Source organism: Mastomys coucha, unplaced genomic scaffold, assembly GCF_008632895.1.
Source record: "Mastomys coucha isolate ucsf_1 unplaced genomic scaffold, UCSF_Mcou_1 pScaffold16, whole genome shotgun sequence".
Classification (NCBI taxonomy): Eukaryota; Metazoa; Chordata; class Mammalia; order Rodentia; family Muridae; genus Mastomys; species Mastomys coucha.
This window is the reverse complement of record NW_022196898.1, coordinates 45,722,326-45,743,167: the sequence shown is the minus strand read 5'-3', so window position 1 is coordinate 45,743,167 and position 20,842 is coordinate 45,722,326. Positions and strand designations below refer to the sequence as shown.

The 20,842-nt window shown below is 45.1% G+C and overlaps 1 protein-coding gene across 1 annotated transcript in view; it reads right to left on the bottom strand.

Annotated features, from left to right (window-relative positions):
• Notch2 (notch receptor 2) overlaps positions 1 to 12,594 on the bottom strand; it is a 142,163-nt gene extending 129,569 nt beyond the window's left edge. The window contains exon 1 of the mRNA XM_031374957.1: positions 12,316 to 12,594. Within this exon, the coding sequence (XP_031230817.1) occupies positions 12,316 to 12,388 (73 nt within the window). The 5' untranslated portion in view covers positions 12,389 to 12,594. The remainder of the gene's footprint in view (positions 1 to 12,315) is intronic.
• Between the last annotated feature and the right edge of the window lie 8,248 nt (positions 12,595 to 20,842).

Genomic DNA, 20,842 nt, shown 5'->3' with positions numbered 1-20,842 from the left:
CTCCATCATCTAGGAAGAAACAACAGGATGCAGTGCAAAGCCACCTGACCCCTTAGTGCTGGGCGCCAGCAAAGGTTTGCTGCGGTGATTAAAGGAACAACTCCTGTTGTTCCTTTAACATCCTGTGAGATGTTCTTTGAACTACACAGCGCTGTACTGAGGTTGGAGGTTGTCTTACTTTATAAAAGTAATGCTTATGTTAATTATATTGGCTGGTCATCCCAGTACTGGAAAAACTGAGGCAGAGGAATGTTAAGCCACAGCAGGAAGGTTGATGTCTCCAAACACAGGGTGGAGACAAGGGTTAGGCCAAAATAAATTCAGGCCAGGACAAAGCAGAAAACTAACACATCTTAAGGGAGAAAAGTGGGAACCAGCCGGCTCAATCCACAGCCTCACCTGCTGGCTAAGCCAGGTAGCAAGCAAGCAGGCCTAATAATTCCCTACCTCCTCCTCAAAGCAGAATTGGACTTCAGGGTGAGAAAGAACTTCACTATCAAATCTCTTTGCCATCCATAAACCAATTATGTGGAAGGGGCATAAGAACAAAGACCAGTTGTCACAAATTAGAGTCCTGGCTTGGCTAGCATTCTCCTAACCACCTCATTAAAAAGAAAGGAGGGAGGGAAGGAAGGAAAGAAGAAAGAAAGAAAGAAAGAAAGAAAGAAAGAAAGAAAGAAAGAAAGAAAGAAAGAAAGAAAGAAAGAAGGAAAGAGAGAAAGAGAGAAAGAAGGAAAGAAAGAAGGAGGGGGAGAAAAGGAGTTGCAGTCCTTCAGAGTTTCCTTCTTTGGTTGGTCAGAAATGTCCTCATTCCCCAGGTCTCCTCGTGCTAAATATGGTGATTGCTGGCAAACAACCAGCCCAGTAAATTCCAATGATACTTAAGCATTCATACAGCCTGAAATTACTCCGCAGCAAACACTTGGGACCGGCAAGGCTTCAGCACAGAGCAGTTCAGCTGGAGCACTCCAAGTCCAAAGCAGCGGGGTGTCTTAGGAACACACAAGATTGCAAAAAGCAATCTATTCCTCTTTATTGCAACATTCTTCGGCTACAACACTGATCGCTTCCCTGCTGCGCACTCAGCTCTGCACCCCGCAGTTGGAGGCTGGAGTGAGAACTGGAAGAAACAGGTGGTGTTCACAGGGTGCCAAAACAACAGGTTGCTTCAGGCCATTCCATCCCACAACGAATCAATTTGGTGAGGGTGGAGAGAGGGGAGTCTCAGTCATTCTGTTGTCTGCCTGAACTGACTGCCCTGACCACTGTCCAGGCTCACCAGTCAGGTCAGTATCAGAGGCTGCAGCGAGTGGGGACAGAATGCTGGGTTTGCCTTTCAGACAGAATGTTAGATGCTCCAGTTCCTGCACAGTCCGGAAGACAGGACAGAGGGAGAACAACATACCATTTGCCTCCACAGTCTTTTCTTAAACCCAGTATTATAGTAAACTTATGTTTCCTTGATGTAACTTACAACAAGCTGTTGTGTGATGAAGTCAGATCCAAATTTTAAAGCACCAAACCAGGCAACGGTAGTGCGTATTTATAATCCCCTCTAGGGACATGGAGGCAGGAAGACCAAGAGTTCAACACTAGCCTCCACTTTGTAATGAGTTCGACGCCAGCCTGGGCTGCATGAGACTCTCAAAAAACAGAACTAAACAACTACATCCAAAAATGGAATTTAAAGTAGCTATAGAAAATACTACTTAATATATGTATTTTTTTAAAATGGCAAAGGTCAAGATAGGATGGTATACACCATTAATCCCAGCAGAGCCAAGGCAGATCTCTGAGTTGTAGGCCAGTCAGGGCTGCACACTTAAGACCCTGTTTCAAGCCAGGCAGTGGTGGCACATGCCTTTAATCCCAGCACTTGGGAGGCAGAGGCAGGCGGATTTCTGAGTTCGAGACCAGCCTGGTGTACAGAGTGAGTTCCAGGATAGCCAGGGCTACACAGAGAAACCCTGCCTCAAAAAAAAAAAAAAAAAAAAAAAAAAAAAAAAAAAAAAAAAAGACCCTGTCTCAAAAAAGGTTGACCAAGTCCTTTAGAATTCAAAAGATGAAAAGTGACCACCTTATCAAAGGACATTTCTTATACCAAACTTGGTATTGTGTATGGTTTTGTGGTTTGCTTACTTGGAGTCTTTATGTTGGACTGAGCGAGGCAGAGACAGAGTGAGAGGGTTTCGTTTGGTTGACTGCCTTTGATGCTGGACATTGAACCCAGGGCCTCCTGCATGTCACACGTGTACTCCACCTCCCCCATCCCCAACCTGTGTGCACTGTAAACTGCAAGGCACACTGATAGTTTTTAAGCAGATGAAATACGAACGCCTTTAATAGTTAAAGTTTGGATATATTAAAAAATGTATGGGTAAAAGACACAGTTGAGTAAATAAAGAAAGACACAAAGGAAGAAGAGGCATTATAAGAATTCACTGAGATTTTTTTTTTTTTTTACTACACTGCTCTAATAAAAGAGGCAACAAGAGATGATGCAGGATGCACCATTTGCCAGGTAATAAAGAATTATTTAAATGAAACCCAATGCTGGCAATGGCTGACAAGATAAGCGCTGGCAGCCTCAGATTCTGCTAATGAAAGTATGTCAGGGTCAAACTCTATAAAATGTAACGCAATGGTGTGGCTTAAAAGCTTGTGAATTTTGGTAGAAAATAAGTGATTCGTTTTTTAAAGATCTGTTTTTATTTTATGTGTATGGGTGATCTGTCTCCATGTGTGTCTGCATTAACATGTGTGTGCGAGGCCCACAGCAGCCAATAGAAGGTACTGTAGCCCTTAGAACTAGAGCTACAGATGGTTGTGAGCAACCAGAGATGGGTGCTGAGAATCTGGAAGAGCAGCCAGTGCTCTTAACCCCTGAGCCAGTCCCTACAACAATATTTATTACAGTGTTCTCTATATTTATGACACCTGGAAACCAAGGATGGATTTCCACAAAAATGAAGACTAATAGTCCCTTAAGATAGTGCAGCATGTAGCCTTTGAAGCCATAATCTTAAAGGATGCTAACATATATGGAGGAAATGTTCATATTATTTTTAGTGGAAAACTATATGTCTGTTAAAATCCCAATTAAGGTTTTATAATAGACACTGAGCATGGAAAAATACTGTTAAAGCATCAAAATGTTAACCACAAGTTTGGCTTAGAAACGATGTGATTATTGAAAATGCTAATTGTCTCTCATTTTTAGATACCACTCTCTTAGATTTAGAAATCGCTGGAATCCCACAGCAAAGCTTCCTCCGGTGGGCAGAGGATTCCTATCTGTACATGGGACGGGAGAGGGAGGTTGGATTCAACCAAATCTGCAGTCAAGAGAGAGAGGTCAAAGCACATGAGCCCATTCCTTAGAGTATTATTTAATCACTGGAATCAAACGTATGAAAACATTTTAAACAGAAAACTGCTTGTATAGTGAATGTATATAACTTTTAAAATTCAAATGTATAGGAGCTTTTGAAATCTAAGGGTGGAAAAAAGACATAACAAAATACATACATGAATACCAAAACATTAGCAGAGGTGTGGTGGTATTATTCCCATTGCTCACACATACCTAAAGAATTCTAAATGTAACTGCTTTTAAAATCACATAGACACACAAAATCTTGTAAAGGTGCCAGGGAAAATCAACACAGTATAAACACAAGTTAATTATGTGTAAACATAAGGAATAATTCTGTTGCTATGTAAACCTACCTGAGTGAAACTGTTACAATGTTTGTTTTGAGTTACAACCATTTTCCTAAATGGTTAGTAAGTGTGTCGCAAAGCAGTTACTTGCCTTAGTTTGGGATGACAGGGGATCTTCCTATATAGCCTAGCTGCCCTGTCCTTACAGCAATCCTCCTGTCTCAGTTTGCAGCATTCTGGAATTAGGTAAGCACACCCCACCCAGCTATTGCTGACATAATGACAAACCTTGGGCTAGGCACACCATATGAGCTTTTTCCTTTAATTCCTCATAAAGATTTGGAAGTATCTTAAATGTTGCAAAAACATAAATATCTAAAGATAAATGTGTGCTACTTAAAGAAGAGCCAGCAGATGAACAGCCAAGTAAACTGCAAAGAAAAACATACAACTGCATAAGCAAGAGAGCTTGTCCTGGAACCTCACCGGGATATGCTGTTTTCCAAACAAATGGCTCCAAGAGCCCAGAAACACACAAGGCTCCCAGCACCTTCCCCCTTTCCCTCTGCAGCATTCGATTATTCTTACGGGACACCTCGTGAGTCCGACAGACAAGATTTCCCCTGCTAGGTAATGCCTGTGACCTCAACACTATCCAGAATCTTCTCACAGAGAGGAAAGGAGGGAGGGCAGGGAGGAGAACACAAAATGAAAAGGAAGCAAACCACACAATTTAAAAACACACCTGCCCCTGAAAAAGGACATATACTTCAGAACACAACCACAGCTGTGTCTTCAACACCTTATCTGGCAAGCAAGGCTGCATTTAAAGGGGGTGCTATTTGTTAAATGAAGACGTATTATTAAGGAGACAATATCTGCCTCCAATCAAAATACTCTCATCGTGTTTTTCTGGCCTCACAAAACACACATACTTTCTTCATATGAATAAACATGCCTATGAGTGGGAGAGTTACTCTTACCCCAGAAACAGGTTCTGCAACAGCACACATCCAACCAGTCTTTGTGTGGCAATGAGTCCACTGGCATGATGCTGGTCTGATATATTCAAAGAACCCAGAATTACTATTCAGTTGCCAACAACCTGCAGAAGGAACAGACTAGGAGACCAGAAACCTCCGCAGGCAGGCCTCCAGGGAACTGGGCTTCAGCCCGCTGGAAGATAGGACCCAGGTCCTCCACACCTGGCTGAAAAGTCATCCAGTCAACCAAGGTGATGTTGATAGTTCCAGATAGCAGAGGACAGTGGAACGACCACCCCTACAACACCAGGACCTGGCTCCATCTCTCCTGGTACCATCTCCATCTCTCCTGTTTGAGGAGCTGGCAGAACAGGGTTTTGCCAAGACAAGTAAAACAGGGTGAGGGCTATGTCAGCGTGATTAATCAATGCCACCTGTAGCAGTGACTCTGGGTGTGTCCACACCACACACTCCCCAAGCCACTGCCGCTGAGAACTGGATCTTCCAAGGAAGAGTTTCCACCCTGCCATATCCTGTAGCAAGCCTGCCATGCTGGGCTGAGGACACAGTGCTCTCACCACGAACCCACTAACAGCCACCACAACGCCTGCCAACTTTATATTCACAACCTCCACCGGACAAGGGGGTCTTTGTCTTCTCACCAAGTCAAGTTGATCGTGCTTTTCCTATGTTACAACAGAGAAAAGAAAATAGCAGACTGTGCAGAATAGCGGAGAAGCCCCCCTGGGTGGGGGGAGCCAGAACTGTTCTCTCCTAGCTACTCCCCAGGACCCCACCCCTCTTAGTTACCCAGACTGAAGGCAACTGCTTTCAGATAGTGCGATAAATGACGAGGTGGCTTTCAAACTACACTCCGTGTACCTAACTGCCTCATCTCAGTGATGCTATCAGTCCTGGGGGCATGATCCTCTCTGGGTACCATTCCCACATACCTGGAGACTATATTTCCCTGCACTGCTTGCCCCAAGACGCCAAGGGAAACACCAATTAAGCCTGACAACACACCCAAGGCCCTAACATAGCATCACTCTAAGGGCCCACAGTCTTCAGAGGATCTACACAAATGTCCCTGGACCCCTTGAACTATAGGGCTATCTGATGGCTGAGCGGGCACTTTGGTCTTCAAGCCAGGCATGGAGGGCCTGGGCCCCTCTTCTAATGCACTGGAGCCCAGTCCCTGAGAATCCTGCAGGCAACTGGGCAGTGACTCTGAGTTCTTTGAACACACTGACCAAACACAACAATTAAAAAATGAATACGGTCATTGCTTTACTCACTCCAGCTCCCACAACCCCTTTCTCTGTTTCACTCTTTTGAAGGCCACAATGTTAACTGGCAAACAGGTAGTAACCGCTTCAAAAAGGAAAGGGACAGCACTGTGCAGCCTGACCCACTGGGCCCAAAGGACAGCCACTTCCTTCTCTCCATCAGAGGCAGAGGCTGTAACATGAAGTGCCATGGTAACAGAGCAATCCTGCGCCCTTCCTGCAGAACGTGCTGTGCAAGGGGCCCTCGGTGCTCTCATCGTTCTCCCTGTACTTCCGTGCGAGAATACCCTACCTTAGGATATCCCAACTCACCCCAAGTCAGCACTGCCACCCAAATGATGGCTTGTTCCTCTAATCACAATGATAAGGAAGCTAAGGCCCACAGATCACTCGAAGTTCAAGGCCAGCCTGGAATATAGTAAGTTCCGGTCAATCCGGGCTACAGAGGAATAAGACCCTCTCTCAAAGAATCAGGACAGCCTGAAATAAGTTGTTCGTGCTCCTGTACTCAAGGGAAAAGCTGCCAGCAGCTACGCGCTCACAGGTTAACAAAACAGATATCCTCCGAGGAAGCATCAATTACCCGGGGTACAGACAGCACTGCCTGTGAAATCCATGCACTCTGGTATCTACCTGAGTAACACTGACGGAGGGAGGGAGACCACCTTTAAAGACACACATAGCTCTGTCAGTCCTAAAGTCCATACTTTACAGGCTGGCTCTGTAAAAGAACAAGGCCTTACAGTGGCAGCAGAGCGATGGCCTCCTTTTCAAGCTATCACTGAGGAGCATACAGCTATGTTTATGTATATATATGCTTGTGTGAGTGTAAGTCATGTGCTTTGTCACGGCCCATGGAAGCCAGAAATGGGCATCAGACCCCCCCTAGAAATGGAGTTATGAGGCATATGATACTGGTGCTGGGAATCGAACTCATGACCTTGGAAGACCAGCCAGCACTCACAATCCCTGATCCATCTCTCCAGCACCATCTGGTTTATTTTTTGAGAAGGGATCTTTCTCTATATGGCTAAGAGTTCATTGTTTCATCTGGACTGACTGACTGGCTGGTAAAACCCCCAGGATCCTCCTGTCTCTGCCCCCAGCTATGGAATTATAAATATCACCACCATGACTGCGTATTGTGTGGGCGCTGGAGATCCAACCCCAGGTGCTTTTACTTGTTCCAGGCACTCTACACACTGAGCCATCCCCACCCCTAACTAGATCGTACTAATTCCCAGACACGACTCAAGACCCACTGAGTCACACTACCCAGGACAATCATGTGTTCTTTTCGTAAGAGGAGCCAGGGGAACTGCTGGACAAATTCTTTCCTCCTTCGTGGGCCTATCTGGGCAGGGTGGTATGAAGATGGAGGGCTAAGGCAGTTCACCTGAATAGCCTTCCCAGACAGAAGAACACAATGGTCTTCACCAGTTCCACTCCTTTTAAGGGCAGTGGGTGTCACTTCAGTGAAAGGTACACAACCAGCTCTCTTTTTTACTTCTGTCACCCACACAAAGCTCAGGACTCTGAGGATACCAATGAGTGGAAATCAAGAGGGGTGCATATAAGAACTACCGGAGGTCAGAGAATGACCGGCCTTCCTCTTGACAGGAGACACACACAGGTGCACTGCCCCTTTGCCAGGAAGAGATCAGATGTAGAATGGACAGAGGGAAGTACTAGAGAGCTTTAAAGTCCCCATCACACATACAAGAAAGAAATAAACTTGACCCACCCCTTAAGTAAAAACAGGGGAGGGGGTAGCACAAAGCCAGGTGAGACAGGATGGTGCACACTGAACATCAGCGCTCCAGAGGTTGACACAGGGGACCAAGGGTCCAAAGCCACCGGGTAGTATAAGTCCATAGACACACTGAGCAAGCCACGGGTGCTCAACCAAGGCCTTCTGCCCAGGTGGCTCTGCACAGCGGACACACGCTGTGAACATCCTGCAGGACAGAGAAGGGCTGGGTGTGAGGCGGAACACCTCTCAGGAGGAGCGGGATCTGTGTGTCAGCGACCAATGGCATGTGGTTGCCTCCTCTGGGGGAGGGGAGATACTTTGCTGTTGTTACTGTTGTTGCTTGGTTCAATTTGGTTTGGAGGTGACATTCCAGAAAAATATCTGTGCTACTAAAAGTATAATGCCATTAGTCCGGTACAGGAATGCAATATCAAGTTTAAGATGAAAAGGCTCTAAAATATCAAAACAAAGCTGACTCCAAAGAAAAATATACTATTCCAAAAAGGATCCCAAGCTGTTCCCCAACTGAAAGCCTTCTATAGTAAAGGTGAACAAGAATCGGACCTGTGACCACCACACGGGGAGCAGGAGAGTTCAGGTAAGAGTGGATGCCATAGCCTCCAAGTGAGGTTCCAAACCCAAAATGACCTCTTCAGCAGCACAAATAATCAGAAAAGAAAAAAGAGAAACACACACACACATACAGAGTCAAAATAGCTAGTTAAATAAAACATCTGGGAGAGGGAAATCTTTGGTTCCCCCCCCCAGATGTAAGGTAAGCAAAGACTCTTGCAAATACCATTTAATAGGCACCCAGAAGGACCACAGTGCTTTACAATGAAAAAAGACTGAAAGTTACTTGTTCAAATGAGCTCGTCTTTACAGGATGCCAATGAGATGCCAAGGCACCGTGCCAAGTACAGAGTAGAGATGTGGGCTCTGGAACACATACAAGCAAAGGCACAATTCTTTCCGTGGAGCACACACTAACAGTAAGCACTTGAGGATATGTTCCTGTGTGCATAAATCCATCTGTACACAAGGTAGAAGAAGTATGGACGTACACAAGGCCCTGGACCTGAGGCCTTAAAGAAAGAAATTCTAGTCCCAATTCTGTAACCGGCCCTATGATCAGTGACAAAGTCCATGAGAAAGTGGACTACCAAAACATGGGCTCCTGTGCAAGGTCACCAAATCAATTAATAACAGAGCTGGAGGAGACTTCTGGCCTTCTGGCTCCCGGCTTAGTGGCCTGTCCCAATAACTACACATACAGTGGACCGGTGCAGAGGGAAAGTGCCAGACAGGGGACTTTCTTGTTTTCAAGACGCGTTTGGAAAGCAAGAGAAGACAGAAGCAGGAGAATCCAGAAAGTTCAGGAGAAGAGGGGCCAAATCAATGAGACACCCGGACAGACATCAAGAAAGAAAACAACTACGGTCTGTAAACACAGCACAAGAATGCATTCTCATCCAAATCGTGCCTTAGAAGGTGCACACACACACACACACACACACACACACACACACACACAAATCCTGAAAAATTTATAAAGGATCCACAATGTGTATATATATTGTACATATATGTTGTATATATAAATGTTGTATATATAAAACATTTGAAGAAGAGTCCGTGACGGGGGCGGGGGCGTATCCCTCACACATGAAGCCTTTCTAGAAGCAGCTGTGCATAAGAAGGAACCAATCACAGCCTACAGCTTTCAGGTTAGCGATTTCTAATTCCTGGAGAGTCAGAAGGGTTAAGTGCTGGGATGGCTGGTAAAACTGGCTAAGTTCAGTGTGGAAACTACTAAAATCTAAAAGGTGAGATCTCATATACCTCTTGAAGGCAGAACTAATCTGCGATTGTCCCACCCGGTCAGTCTGTCAGAATCTTTTGTACAACTTTTTTTTTTTTTTTTTAAATTACAGATTCTCAGGCCTCCTGTATTAGAACATCAGGGTGCTGAGTGCAGGTCCTGCGGTGGCAGCCAGGACACACAGCTCTCTTCCATCACAATGGAAGGGACAGGGAGGAGGGTCACCAGGAATGGAAGAGTGGGAACTAGTACAATGCAAATTTTGTGGGCAAAATAAAATTTCTGCGGGTGTGATATTTTTAAAATGTATTGAAAGGTTTCTCTCAAGCATCCAAGCATATCCCACTGCACTTAAGACATTCTTTAAAGATCCTGAAATCAGTGACTGCCCGGGTGAGCCGAGGCTGCCCCTCTGAGCGACACAAATCCACAGAGGAGGCAGAAAAGAGATGCCAACAAAAAATACCAATACATGTTTTTCAAACATCATAAAACAAGAGATTCTGCAATCAATCGCTCCCCCCTCCCTCCAAGAAAGAAAAAACGGGAAATAGTTATAGGGTGAACTTCATCTCCACCCTAAAGGAAAAAAAAAACTTGCTCTTTTTATGGTAGGGATTCAACTGAAAAAGTGTCTAGGTGACAGTAAAGCCAGGGAGTCACTCCCACTGCAGAGCCAAAGGAAAACCAGAAGCAAGGGGTGGTCCAGAGCTGTTCAGCAGCTCACACAGATGGGTTGACAGCTCCTGGCCTTAGGAACCAGTGATGTTCAAATTAACAACTGGCCACGAGCCAAACATGGGAACACTCAAAACTTAGGGAGGGAGAGTTATAATTGGTACCTTGGCAAAATACACCATAATAGATTAGGAAGCTTCACTGCTAGACCCTGGGAAGACTTAAGATTTGCAACAACGAGCTCTTTAATCTCTTTCATGAGAATAGTTTAGCATCTAAAGAACACCTGTCCAAAACCCAAAATACCTAAATTTGAGCCAGCCGGACTAACACTCAATTTGATACCTAAACAGTATCATTGACAGCAATGGCCAGCAGGAGCAGAAGTAGAGGCATCGGGTCAATGCCCTGGGGTTCAACGTGAAGGAAAGTTGATGTGCCAGCCTCATCCCATTTCTGTTACCAATCACTCGTGAGTCACTTTACAGCCCTATGTATTAGTCCCCAAAGTATTCAAGAAAAGAGTTATGGGGCTGGTGAGATGGCTCAGCGGATAAGAGCGCCGACTGCTCTTCCCAAAGTCGTGAGTTCAAATCCCAGCAACCACATGGTGGCTCACAACCACCTGTAATGAGATCTGACCCCCTCTTCTGTGTACTCATTTATAGTAATAAATAAATCTTTAAAAAGAAAAAAAAGAAAAAAGTTTTGCTTTTACTCCTCTTTCATGAGGGAAAAGACACTGATCATACATACTTACTACATAAAACAAGTCATGGGGGACCAAGCACTTTAACCCTCAGAAAAATCATACTAATTATACACCACTTTACCCTAAATCTACATTTAGGGCTAACAGCTTCACTCAAAGAAAGAGGGCAGGGCAAAAATGCCATCGTTGAGTTTTTAAGAAAAGTTTTGGAAACCATTCATCCTCGAACAGCCTCCTGGTCCACTTCTGAAAACCTGCGGACCCAGCAATGTTAAGACATTCGAACTTTCCAAAAAGTATCTGGTTGGTGCTGAACAAGCCAGCACTGTTTGCAGGTGATAAATAATCGAGTCCTCCTCAAAGCATCTGCGATTGGCATGTCAGCTGCCTGTTACAATGAACAAAGGCCGTATTTTTCTGAAACTCATCCTTCCTCTGAGAAAATGTATTAGGGTTTTTCTGGTAAAAGTTAACTATTCTTGAGTAAAGGAGGACCCTACCAGTTCAACAAGTTGTGTACAAGACATACCCCCACTGGAAGCACAGACTTCAGTCAGAAAGAGCAAACCGCTGCCCCTGCCCTGAAACAACTTTTCTGAACATCTTTTAAGCGCTACGGGTTTAATATACATTCTTTTAATTAATCCTATTAGCTGGGTAATTTCATCCCCATTTTATTGGTGAGTTAGTACAGCCGATTTGAATCCAGGATTACAGAGCTGGACTCCAAAGCTGACGTTCTTTCATACAACATTCCAAAGAAACGTAAAATCTAAAGATGTGGGTGGAGTGGGTGAAGTATGATTCGATTTCCTTTCCTGGCTCCCACCGTGTTAGCGAGGGGGCACGGAAATATCCCACCATAACGAGCCTTTCTAAGCTAAGCAAACACTTCGGATCAACCAACGTCTCCACTTTTCCTCGCCTCTCCTGCCCCTGCCCCACCCCCAACGGTGCCACAAGAGCAGCAAGCTGCTGCCAGGTTGGAGGAGTTGGGGATCGTCACACCACATTCCTGGGGCTGGACGCACACTGGAACCGCAGCAGAGCTCCGCGCCTCGGAAAGAATAACAGCAGTTGAGATTTTCAATCATGTGGCTCAGCACGCTGCCACACCAGTTCCCCAACTGCTGCCTCCACCTCTCCAAGACCTAAGCCCCACGCCCAACTCCTCCTCCAGACAGACCGACCGATCCGGGTGTCAAAAGCTGGGAACGCCGCAAGCCCCCGCCGCCCTCCCGACCACACTCGCACCTCGGCCGGCGGGCTGCTCACCCGGGACCCCGCTAACGCGGAACCCGAGACGCTACGCGTTGCCAAGACTCGAGGCCCGGACGGACGAGGCAGTGTGGAAGACGCAGCCCCCGGGGCGCAGAGGCAAAGAGGGATGGTCTCCCCGGGCGCCCGGTACTCACCGTGCGCGGGGCCCGCGCCGCACAGCCAGAGCCACAGAAGCGCCCGCAGCGCGGCGGGACGCAGAGCGGGCATCTTCGCGGCCGCAGCCAGAGCAGATCCGCATGGGGAGCGGGTCCCGACCAGGAGCCCGGCTCTCGCGTGCTCTACCCTGCCCCCGCAGCTCGCCGAGTCCTGGAGCTCCCGCTGCGCCGCCCCTGCACTCCGCGCAGCCAGGCCGCCGCCCGAAGTTTGGCTGAAAGTTTCTGGCTGCGCCGCGCGTTCCGACGGTCCGCGTGTCCTTCCGCCTCGGCCTCCTCCCACCGCGAGGCCCCGCCCCAGTCGCAGCCGCGCGCCCAGGGGTTTCCCGCAGAAAGAAGCGCCGGCCCTCTGCGCGCGGAGGAATCTGAGCGAGTAGCCCTCCGTACTCCGCCCGCCCGACCGCCTGGCCGGCCGGGGAGCTCCGAGAGGGGGGTGGCTGAAGCGCCCAACATCAAACACTAGGGTTTGCCCGGGTCCTGAACTTGTAGAGAGAGGCAGACCTCATGCCCCACACACCCACACACTCCTTGGCTGGTTAGAGGAACCAGGGAGAGCAGAAACGGGGCTGTCAACGGAAGGCAGGGGGCAAAGGCGCCAAAGTCCTCTTAAAAGGGCATTCCTTAAGATGCTCTGGGCATTTCGTTCATTCATCCATCCATCCACCCACCCATCCTTGGCTCTTTTAATGAACTTCGTGTAGCAAGGTGCTTGGGACACTGGAATCATCCACTCTAGGGTCTAGAAGAATTTAGGGGAGGCTTTCAAGAGACAGGTATCGTGACAAGCAGGAGCCTGAAACTCTAGTCAAAGATGTAGAATATAGAAAGAAGAACCAGGAATACTCTTTGTAACCTATTAATAGCTGCGAGTTAAGAGTAACCTAAATGCCCCACCCTTGGGAACTGGATGAATAATGCATAATTATAAGTGAAGTGCAATACAATTGAAAATACCATCTTTATGTACATCAGCCGTAAAACCAAAATGATGATGAAAACACAAATTGCAGAGCGAGACTCTAAAAAAATGCCATTTACATATAAATGTTTCCAAACAAAGCTGAACATCGGATGGATGTTTGTGTACATAGTTTTTAAAAGATAAGGCTATTACCCTAACAGTGGTTATTTCCAAAGTGAGAGAGTGGAGGGTGTGATCTGGCTTAGGAATAAATGCATTTGCCAACTAAATGAAATTGGCAAGTACAAGGAATTGCATTATCCCATTAGCCACACAGACCTGTTTGTATTTCTGTCTTAACTACACTGGGAAGTCTTTACGGCCCAGGACCATGGCTTGCTTTTTTTTTTTTTTTTTTTTTTTTTTTTTATCACCAGCGCCTATCACATAGTAGATGGTGACCTAGAATGCAGAATACCACTCAGCAAGTGCAAGGGTGTGGACATTAAAACTGCATTTTAATAAGTGCTATAGAGTCTGGGGAAATGGCTCAGTGAGTAAGAGTGCTTTCTGTGCAAGCACAAGGACCTGAATTCAAATCCCCAACACTCACATTAAAAGCCAGGTTTGACTATGCACATACCTGAAACAGCTGCTGTAGGGGATGAAGTTAAATGAATCTCTGGGGCTAACTAGCTGGTAGCCCAGTTCCAGGTTCAATAAAAGACAACCCCCATCTCAAGGGAATAAGGTAGAGAGTGATAGAACAGGATATCTGGTGTCCTCTTGCCTCCACACACGTGTATATATACCTACACATATACAGCATATATCACACACATACAATACTCCACACACACACATATACAGCTTATGTCACACACATATACCTTATACCAAACACATATAATAATACACCATATAATATATCACATATATATATATACATATATATTGCCTTAGGAGAGATACTCAAGTACTTATGATTACTGTCCACAGTCACATTGGGATCCTAGAAGCTCTTTTCAAAAAACAGCATAATTGAGAACTAGAGAGATAGTTCAATGGTTAAAAGCACTTGCTGCTCTTGTAGAGAACCTGGATTCAATCCCCAGCACCCACATCCCACATAGTGCTTCACGACTGTCTGCAACTCCATTTCCAAAGGATCCAATCCCCTCTCCTGGGTTCCACAGGCACCAGGCATGCACATGATGTACAGAGATACACTCAGGCAAAGCTACCATACACATAAAATAAAACCAAACAAATTGAAAAAAAAAGTATAGTTAGTGAAAATCATTATGCAATTTCTGCTTGTCCCATGAATTTAAAGAAAAGTAATAAAATTAACTTTCATTTGTTCACCCATAGTTTTACCAGTCTAATCATCCACTCTACTCACTTAGGGTAAATCGTGAGTTGCTGATACAAACTTGAAATTGACCTGCAAAGATCAGATCTCTCACAACCAACGTGTGTACAAAAGAAAGTAAAGGTGCTCATTCCGGAGGCGCAGCTCCAGAAATGACTGTAGATGTGTTCCTCAGGGTGACAGCTTTATAGACAGCAACTTTCAGGGCTGAGGAAAACAGTGCAGTGGGTTTAACCTGAGCTTGCTCTCCCCGACCTTAACAGGCCGAGGGATGGGGAAAATGGCTTAGCTGTTAAGAGTAAAGTCTGCTCTTCAGAGGACCAGAGTTTGGTTCCCAGCACCCAAGTCAAGCAGCCCATGACCTCATATAACTCCAGTTCCAGGAGATCAAATAGTTCTGGCTTCGCGGGCACCCACACATATGTGCACAATCCACACCGCGCGCGCACACACACACACACATACACGAACGCACACACACATACTCACACAAAATATTGACAAAAAAAAAAAAAAAAGCCAAGCACAGTAGCATGTGCTTCTAATCCTAGATTAGGGAGGCAGAGACTAGATGGCCCTTGGAGCTTATTGGCAACCAATCTAACATAATTGATGAGCTCTAGGCCAGTGAGAGACCTTGTCTCAAAAGAAGGGGATGGCATTCCTAATAATAATACCCAAGTTTAAATTCTGGCTTCTATAAACATGCTCATTTATATATGCATATCTGCAGATACATGTGTACCCATCTGTATGTATGTGTGTGTGTGTGTTTGTGCATGCACATGCATACATGCACATTAAAGAATAGAAAGTATTACATGATATATAACTTCTGTTGTGAATTGTTGCAGTGTTAAACTCATGTGTGTATGTTCTAGTAAGCACTAGATAAATAATGTAGAAATATTATAAGTGAAAGAAGGAATAAGAAGAGACCCATAAAAAGCATTATAATCCAGTCACGAGTGTTATAGCTTCAGTCTGGAATTAGTCAGGGAACGTAAAGTGAATTACATATTCTAGCTAGCCTGTATAAAAGACACAAAATCCTGGTATTTTATTGACAAGCTGTAAACCTAGATTGGGCAAGTTTGGGACTATTGTAATGTACGTTTCAGCCACATGCCCCTTGTCACTTGCTGTTTTATTCCTGCCTGCATTATTCTCAGGGTCCATTTCTCCTGGCTTTGTGCTCATGATCCATCCAGCCTCGAGGTGACCTTCTCCTCCCTCCCTCTTGCCCTTTCTCCTTCCCCTGGTCTCTCCTGAAACCTCTCACTAGACCATCAAGTCCTGCCTTTCTCTCTCTGTCCGCCCAATCACAGACTGTAGCCTTTTATTAACCAATTAACTTGAAATTGGTTCATTGGGAGCAAGATTTAAATAGCAAAGGCTGGTGTATGTGAGAATTCTCTTGTTTGGGGGCAACCAGATCTTGGGGTACAGAATAATAGCATTTGTATGCACAGCACCAGACCAACTACCATCAAGGGAAAGCTTTAGGAAGAGGCCAATAAGCAAACTAAAAATCAGAGGATTAAATGATCAATCAGAAGGAAAAATAACCAATCAGGTGAGCAGGGACTTCTCACGGTTCCAGGCTTACTTCTGCCTCAGGGACAAGGAAGTACCGGTGAAAGCAGGTAATCAAGAAGATCAGAGTTTGTCCTCGAACTAGGGAGACCGCAACCTAAACAGGCTGTGGGAGTGCTAGACAGATGGGTGTGGCTTCTGGGATTAGCAACTGCTTAAATGAGAGAGCAATAGTAACATCAAGGATTCAGCCTCAATACCTTAGGGCAGGAAGACACCATTCCCAGATAAAGGCTAGCAAAAGGAACAGAAGGGTGGTTCGATAGAGGAGATAAGTGGGCAAATAATCAGCATAGCTCTGAGGGGAAACTGTGTTCAGGACTTACAGCAATTGTTTGCCTTTTGAAAGAGCTGGATGTAGCCTGGTTGATTCACAAGTGTGGCCTTGCACTCTTGCAATCTTGTCTCTTCCCTGGGTGAAGCCTGCATGTCACTGTCTGCATCTGTTTTCCTGCTGCCAGGGTGGCTTGTGGTAGCATCTCATACCCTGAACCAGAGCCCTGAAGATGTGAAAAGCTCCAACCTGCCTACAAAGCTAAGCCCCAGACACACTGAGCATTGGAACCAGACTGGGGATTGCTCTTCTCCTAAGAGCATAGTTCCTCATTAAAGCAAATCCTTCCTCGAAGCCAGATGGGCAGGGACACACTGGGGGAGTCCTATAACCAGTCAGAGCAGCTGCAAATCCTTGGTGAGCCATAGCTTCACTAGTGCAAAGGATAATGGGATCCCACAGACCTTCATCTGAAAACACACTCTGCCTCCAGAACCCTGTCACAATTCACACTCCATTAGTACAGAAATATGAACACGGGCTACCAACAGCTTTGGTTGTACTCAAAACTTAAATAGGCAGACAAGCCCTTTTTAATTAAAACCCACACAGAAAATTTCCTTCGAGAGTAAGAACAGAAGCAACTGCTTGCCTGCTATCAGTCTGCCCTCTCGGAACCCATAGGTCATAAAACACTCAAGGGCTCCCCTGGAACAGACAGTTACAGACAGTTGTGACTATCTCATTTATCTATTTTGTCCAGGTTTCTAGGACATTTATAATACAGAGGCACTCGATAATATATGATGGGAGGGTTGTTGTGTTTTGACCTAGTTTTGCTTTATTCAGGTTTGGTTTGGGTTTTTCTTCTGAGACAGGCTAGTGGTAAACATGCTATGTCACAGGGGTTGACTCCTGATCCTCCTGCCTCCTTCTACCTACCAAGTGCTGGGATTACAAATGTGCTACCATAGTTAACTAAGCACATGCCTTCTCTCTCCTCCAGAAGCCATGGAGCACGTGTGTGTGTGTGTGTGTGTGTCTGTGTGTGTGTGTGTGTGTGTGTGGGAGAGAGAGAGAGAGAGAGAAGAGACAGACAGACAGACAGAGACAGAGACAGAGACAGATGAACCTATTGGAAGAGAAACGAGTTTGGAAACAGGTGTTGAGACTTGTTCTCCTGTATCTTGGAGAATCTCAGGCAGAGTCAGTCAGGTACTATACATCCTGAGGTAGAGTCTCGACAGGGACCAGACCTGAGCTGACCTACATTACATATCTTACCATCTATCACAGGAATCTAAAGATGAGGGAGGCGATGTTGGCGGAAGCAGGAATGACAAGTGAGATTTCTTTTAATAATGCCTTCTATTTAAAAAGTGCTTTCTGCTCACCCCAAGCATGTTAAGGTATATTATCTCTCTGGATCCTCAAAGCAACCGTGGGAAATAAACAGACCAGCCATTACCATCACCATTTCACAGATGAAAAAAAAAAAAAAATGAAGATAAAGTGTCTTGCCCAAGGTTAAATAAGTAATTAATGACAGAGCTGAGACAAAATCCCTCGGATTTGCCTGCTCATTCAGTTTCATTGCATGGGGCACAATAGTACAAGTATGTTTTGAGGTGCTTCCCAGTGCAGGGACCTGCAGGCACAGAGCACCCGCCTCTTGCCACTTTCGTATTGGTACAGAGCAAGCTGACCCACTGCAACTGAGAAACTTAAACAAGTCAACTCCTGTATTTATTTTAAAGCCATTTTGAGAGCTTGCACTCTGCAGAGCATGTCCTTGACTCTGTGGCAATACAAATATAAATAAGCCCAGGCCCCTCTTGCTCCACGGAGATCACAGACTCACACCACAGCTATGTTGATAAGGTGTTGGGCCCTTCCACCATACTCAGCACTGAAATTAATTTCAAGGCCACCTGTATTTTCAAGTCCTCATCCTGAATAAAATGAATCAGGGTGGCTAGCACAACTACTTGAAAATAGTTTGAAGACAGGGGCCATCTCTAATTTATCTCTTCTTCAGGTTTGTGGCCCCATAGAAATGAATTTTTTTTCCCCCTCAACAAAGTTCTCATTAAAGATCCTCATTTCCAGGACTGTAATCCCAGCATTTGGAAGGTTAAGGCAAGGAAGCTCAAGGTTCAAAGTAAGTTCAATTTTAGCACAGACTATGAGACAAACCCGTCTTAAAAACAAATACAAAATGAAACAAAACCAAAACACTCCACACTCGAAATGGTCTGCATAGTTCAACCAAACAGATGACAGGAGGCAAGAGCTGACCTCAAGATTCAAATTAGCAGTCAGTCAATACACTGATCAGACCCCACTCTGAATATAGACCCAACTGTCCCGCCTTAATGAAGTATGCAAATAATAAAGGCTGCTATAATTTTGGTGACTTGGTGTATTCTTTTCCATTTTTACAAACATAGGTATCTTAGTCAGGATTAAAGAAAAGAAATTGAAGATGCCTGTAGGAGGGCCTCTCCCTCATAGGCATGTGCTATGTGACAAGCAAACGGCTCCTTTAAAACGTAACTAGGGATCCTGTGCTGCTCAAGAGGTGAGGGGAACTAATATGTTAGCATGGAACATTTGCCAGAGCACCACATGACTTTAAAAATTAACATGTTAGCATAAGAATGTTTGCCAGAGCACCACTTGACCTTAAAAACTTCTCTTACATATTTTATACTGAGAAATATTATACACTTCCTAAATGGGTACACATACTTCATAAATATAAATAGGAACGTACAGAAATGGCTGACCTGTGTGTGTACCAAGACAGCTCCCCCATTCAAGAGCATCACAAACCCACAAGTGTGTAACTATCAACCCACTGTATTACTGGATGAGTCTCAGTGCTTTTGTCACTGAAATGGTTATGCAACTCCAGATGTTTATGAAATGTTCACAGAGACGATTCCATCCTTACATTTTACCTTCATGAGTAGTAGCCCAGAAATTCTTGACCACTGAGGTCCAAGCTCTCAGACAGCTTTCGTCCTCTAATGTGGACAACCATCATTGTCCTATACTCATGCAGATCCATGTCTGCATCTTCTGAAGCGAAGAGGGAAGAATTCCAAAGTGATTAATGAAGTTTGAGAGCGGAGGCATCAGAAGTAGTGAAGGGGAATCCCTGTTTATAAAAATGAGCATTTAAAAATCTCCTTCTGAGTGAGTAATTCATCAGGGGATAATTATTGGCTGGCAACAGGTATTTATAATGGAAGCGAGCACAGCCTTAACGAAGGAGGTGCCTCTGAAAGCACCCTAATTAAAAAGGGAAAGAGTAATTTTATGGGTAAGTACAAATCAGCGGTGTGTACATCTGCTAATGTATGCAGAGAGACAGGGGTGGTAATTGCTGGACCCAGATGGATATGTGCTGCTGGAGATAATGGGCTTATAAACATGCAAATGGAATTTCTAGTAAAACCAGAGGCACCCCGGTATTTTTGGCGAAGGTGGAGTGGGTTAGATTTTGGCAGGAGAGGGGTGTTTTGCACTTGAATATCCTGGATATCGCCTTGGTTTTGCTTTTAATCACTTTGCTATGGTGACGATACTGAGCTATGACTCCTTCTTGGTCTGGCCGTGTGTCCTTCATGCCTGTGTCTCTTTCCCTCTCATAACAGCTGCTGGAGGTTGAAGCAGAAATCAAAAAGCAAATGGTGCCAAGACAGAGAATGTTTCTCATACTAAGATCTATGTCTGAGTCTAGGAAGGCCCAACCAGAGAGCAGAAAAGCTCCGAGGAAGAGCCATGCCTCTGTCCAGGACAGTTACCTGAAGCAAACTCTATCCTGCCTCTGTTCTGATGACTGTCACTGTCACTTTTGACACTTACTGAAAACAATCGTTGGGAGAATAGACATTCTTATCACATTTTATTAATTTGTTTACTTAGTGGTGTGTGTGTGTGTGTGTGTGTGTGTGTGTGTGTGTGTGTATAAATATATATGTGTGCATGTGTATCTGCTGATGTCAGAGGACAAACTTCAAGAGTCCATGTGGGTCCCAGGGATTGAACTCAGGTCTTCAGACTTGGCAGCAAGCACCTTTACCCACAGAACCACCCTCCTGCTGGAGAATAGGCATCATTAAAAGGAAGAGAAGAAATAGTAGGGTGGACACAGCTGTACTCAGGCAAACTCCAAGTGCTGGCAATAGGAAAACAGCTTTTCAGTTTCAAAAAAAAAAAGCAACCATGAAGAATATAGAATTGTTCCTTAGTCATCTACCCTCTTTGGGTTTGGGAGAAAAAGGGGAAGTAAGAAAAGTTGAAGAAAAGAAGCACAGAATGCAAGAACAGGAAGGTGAAAGGCTGTTCTGGGGCA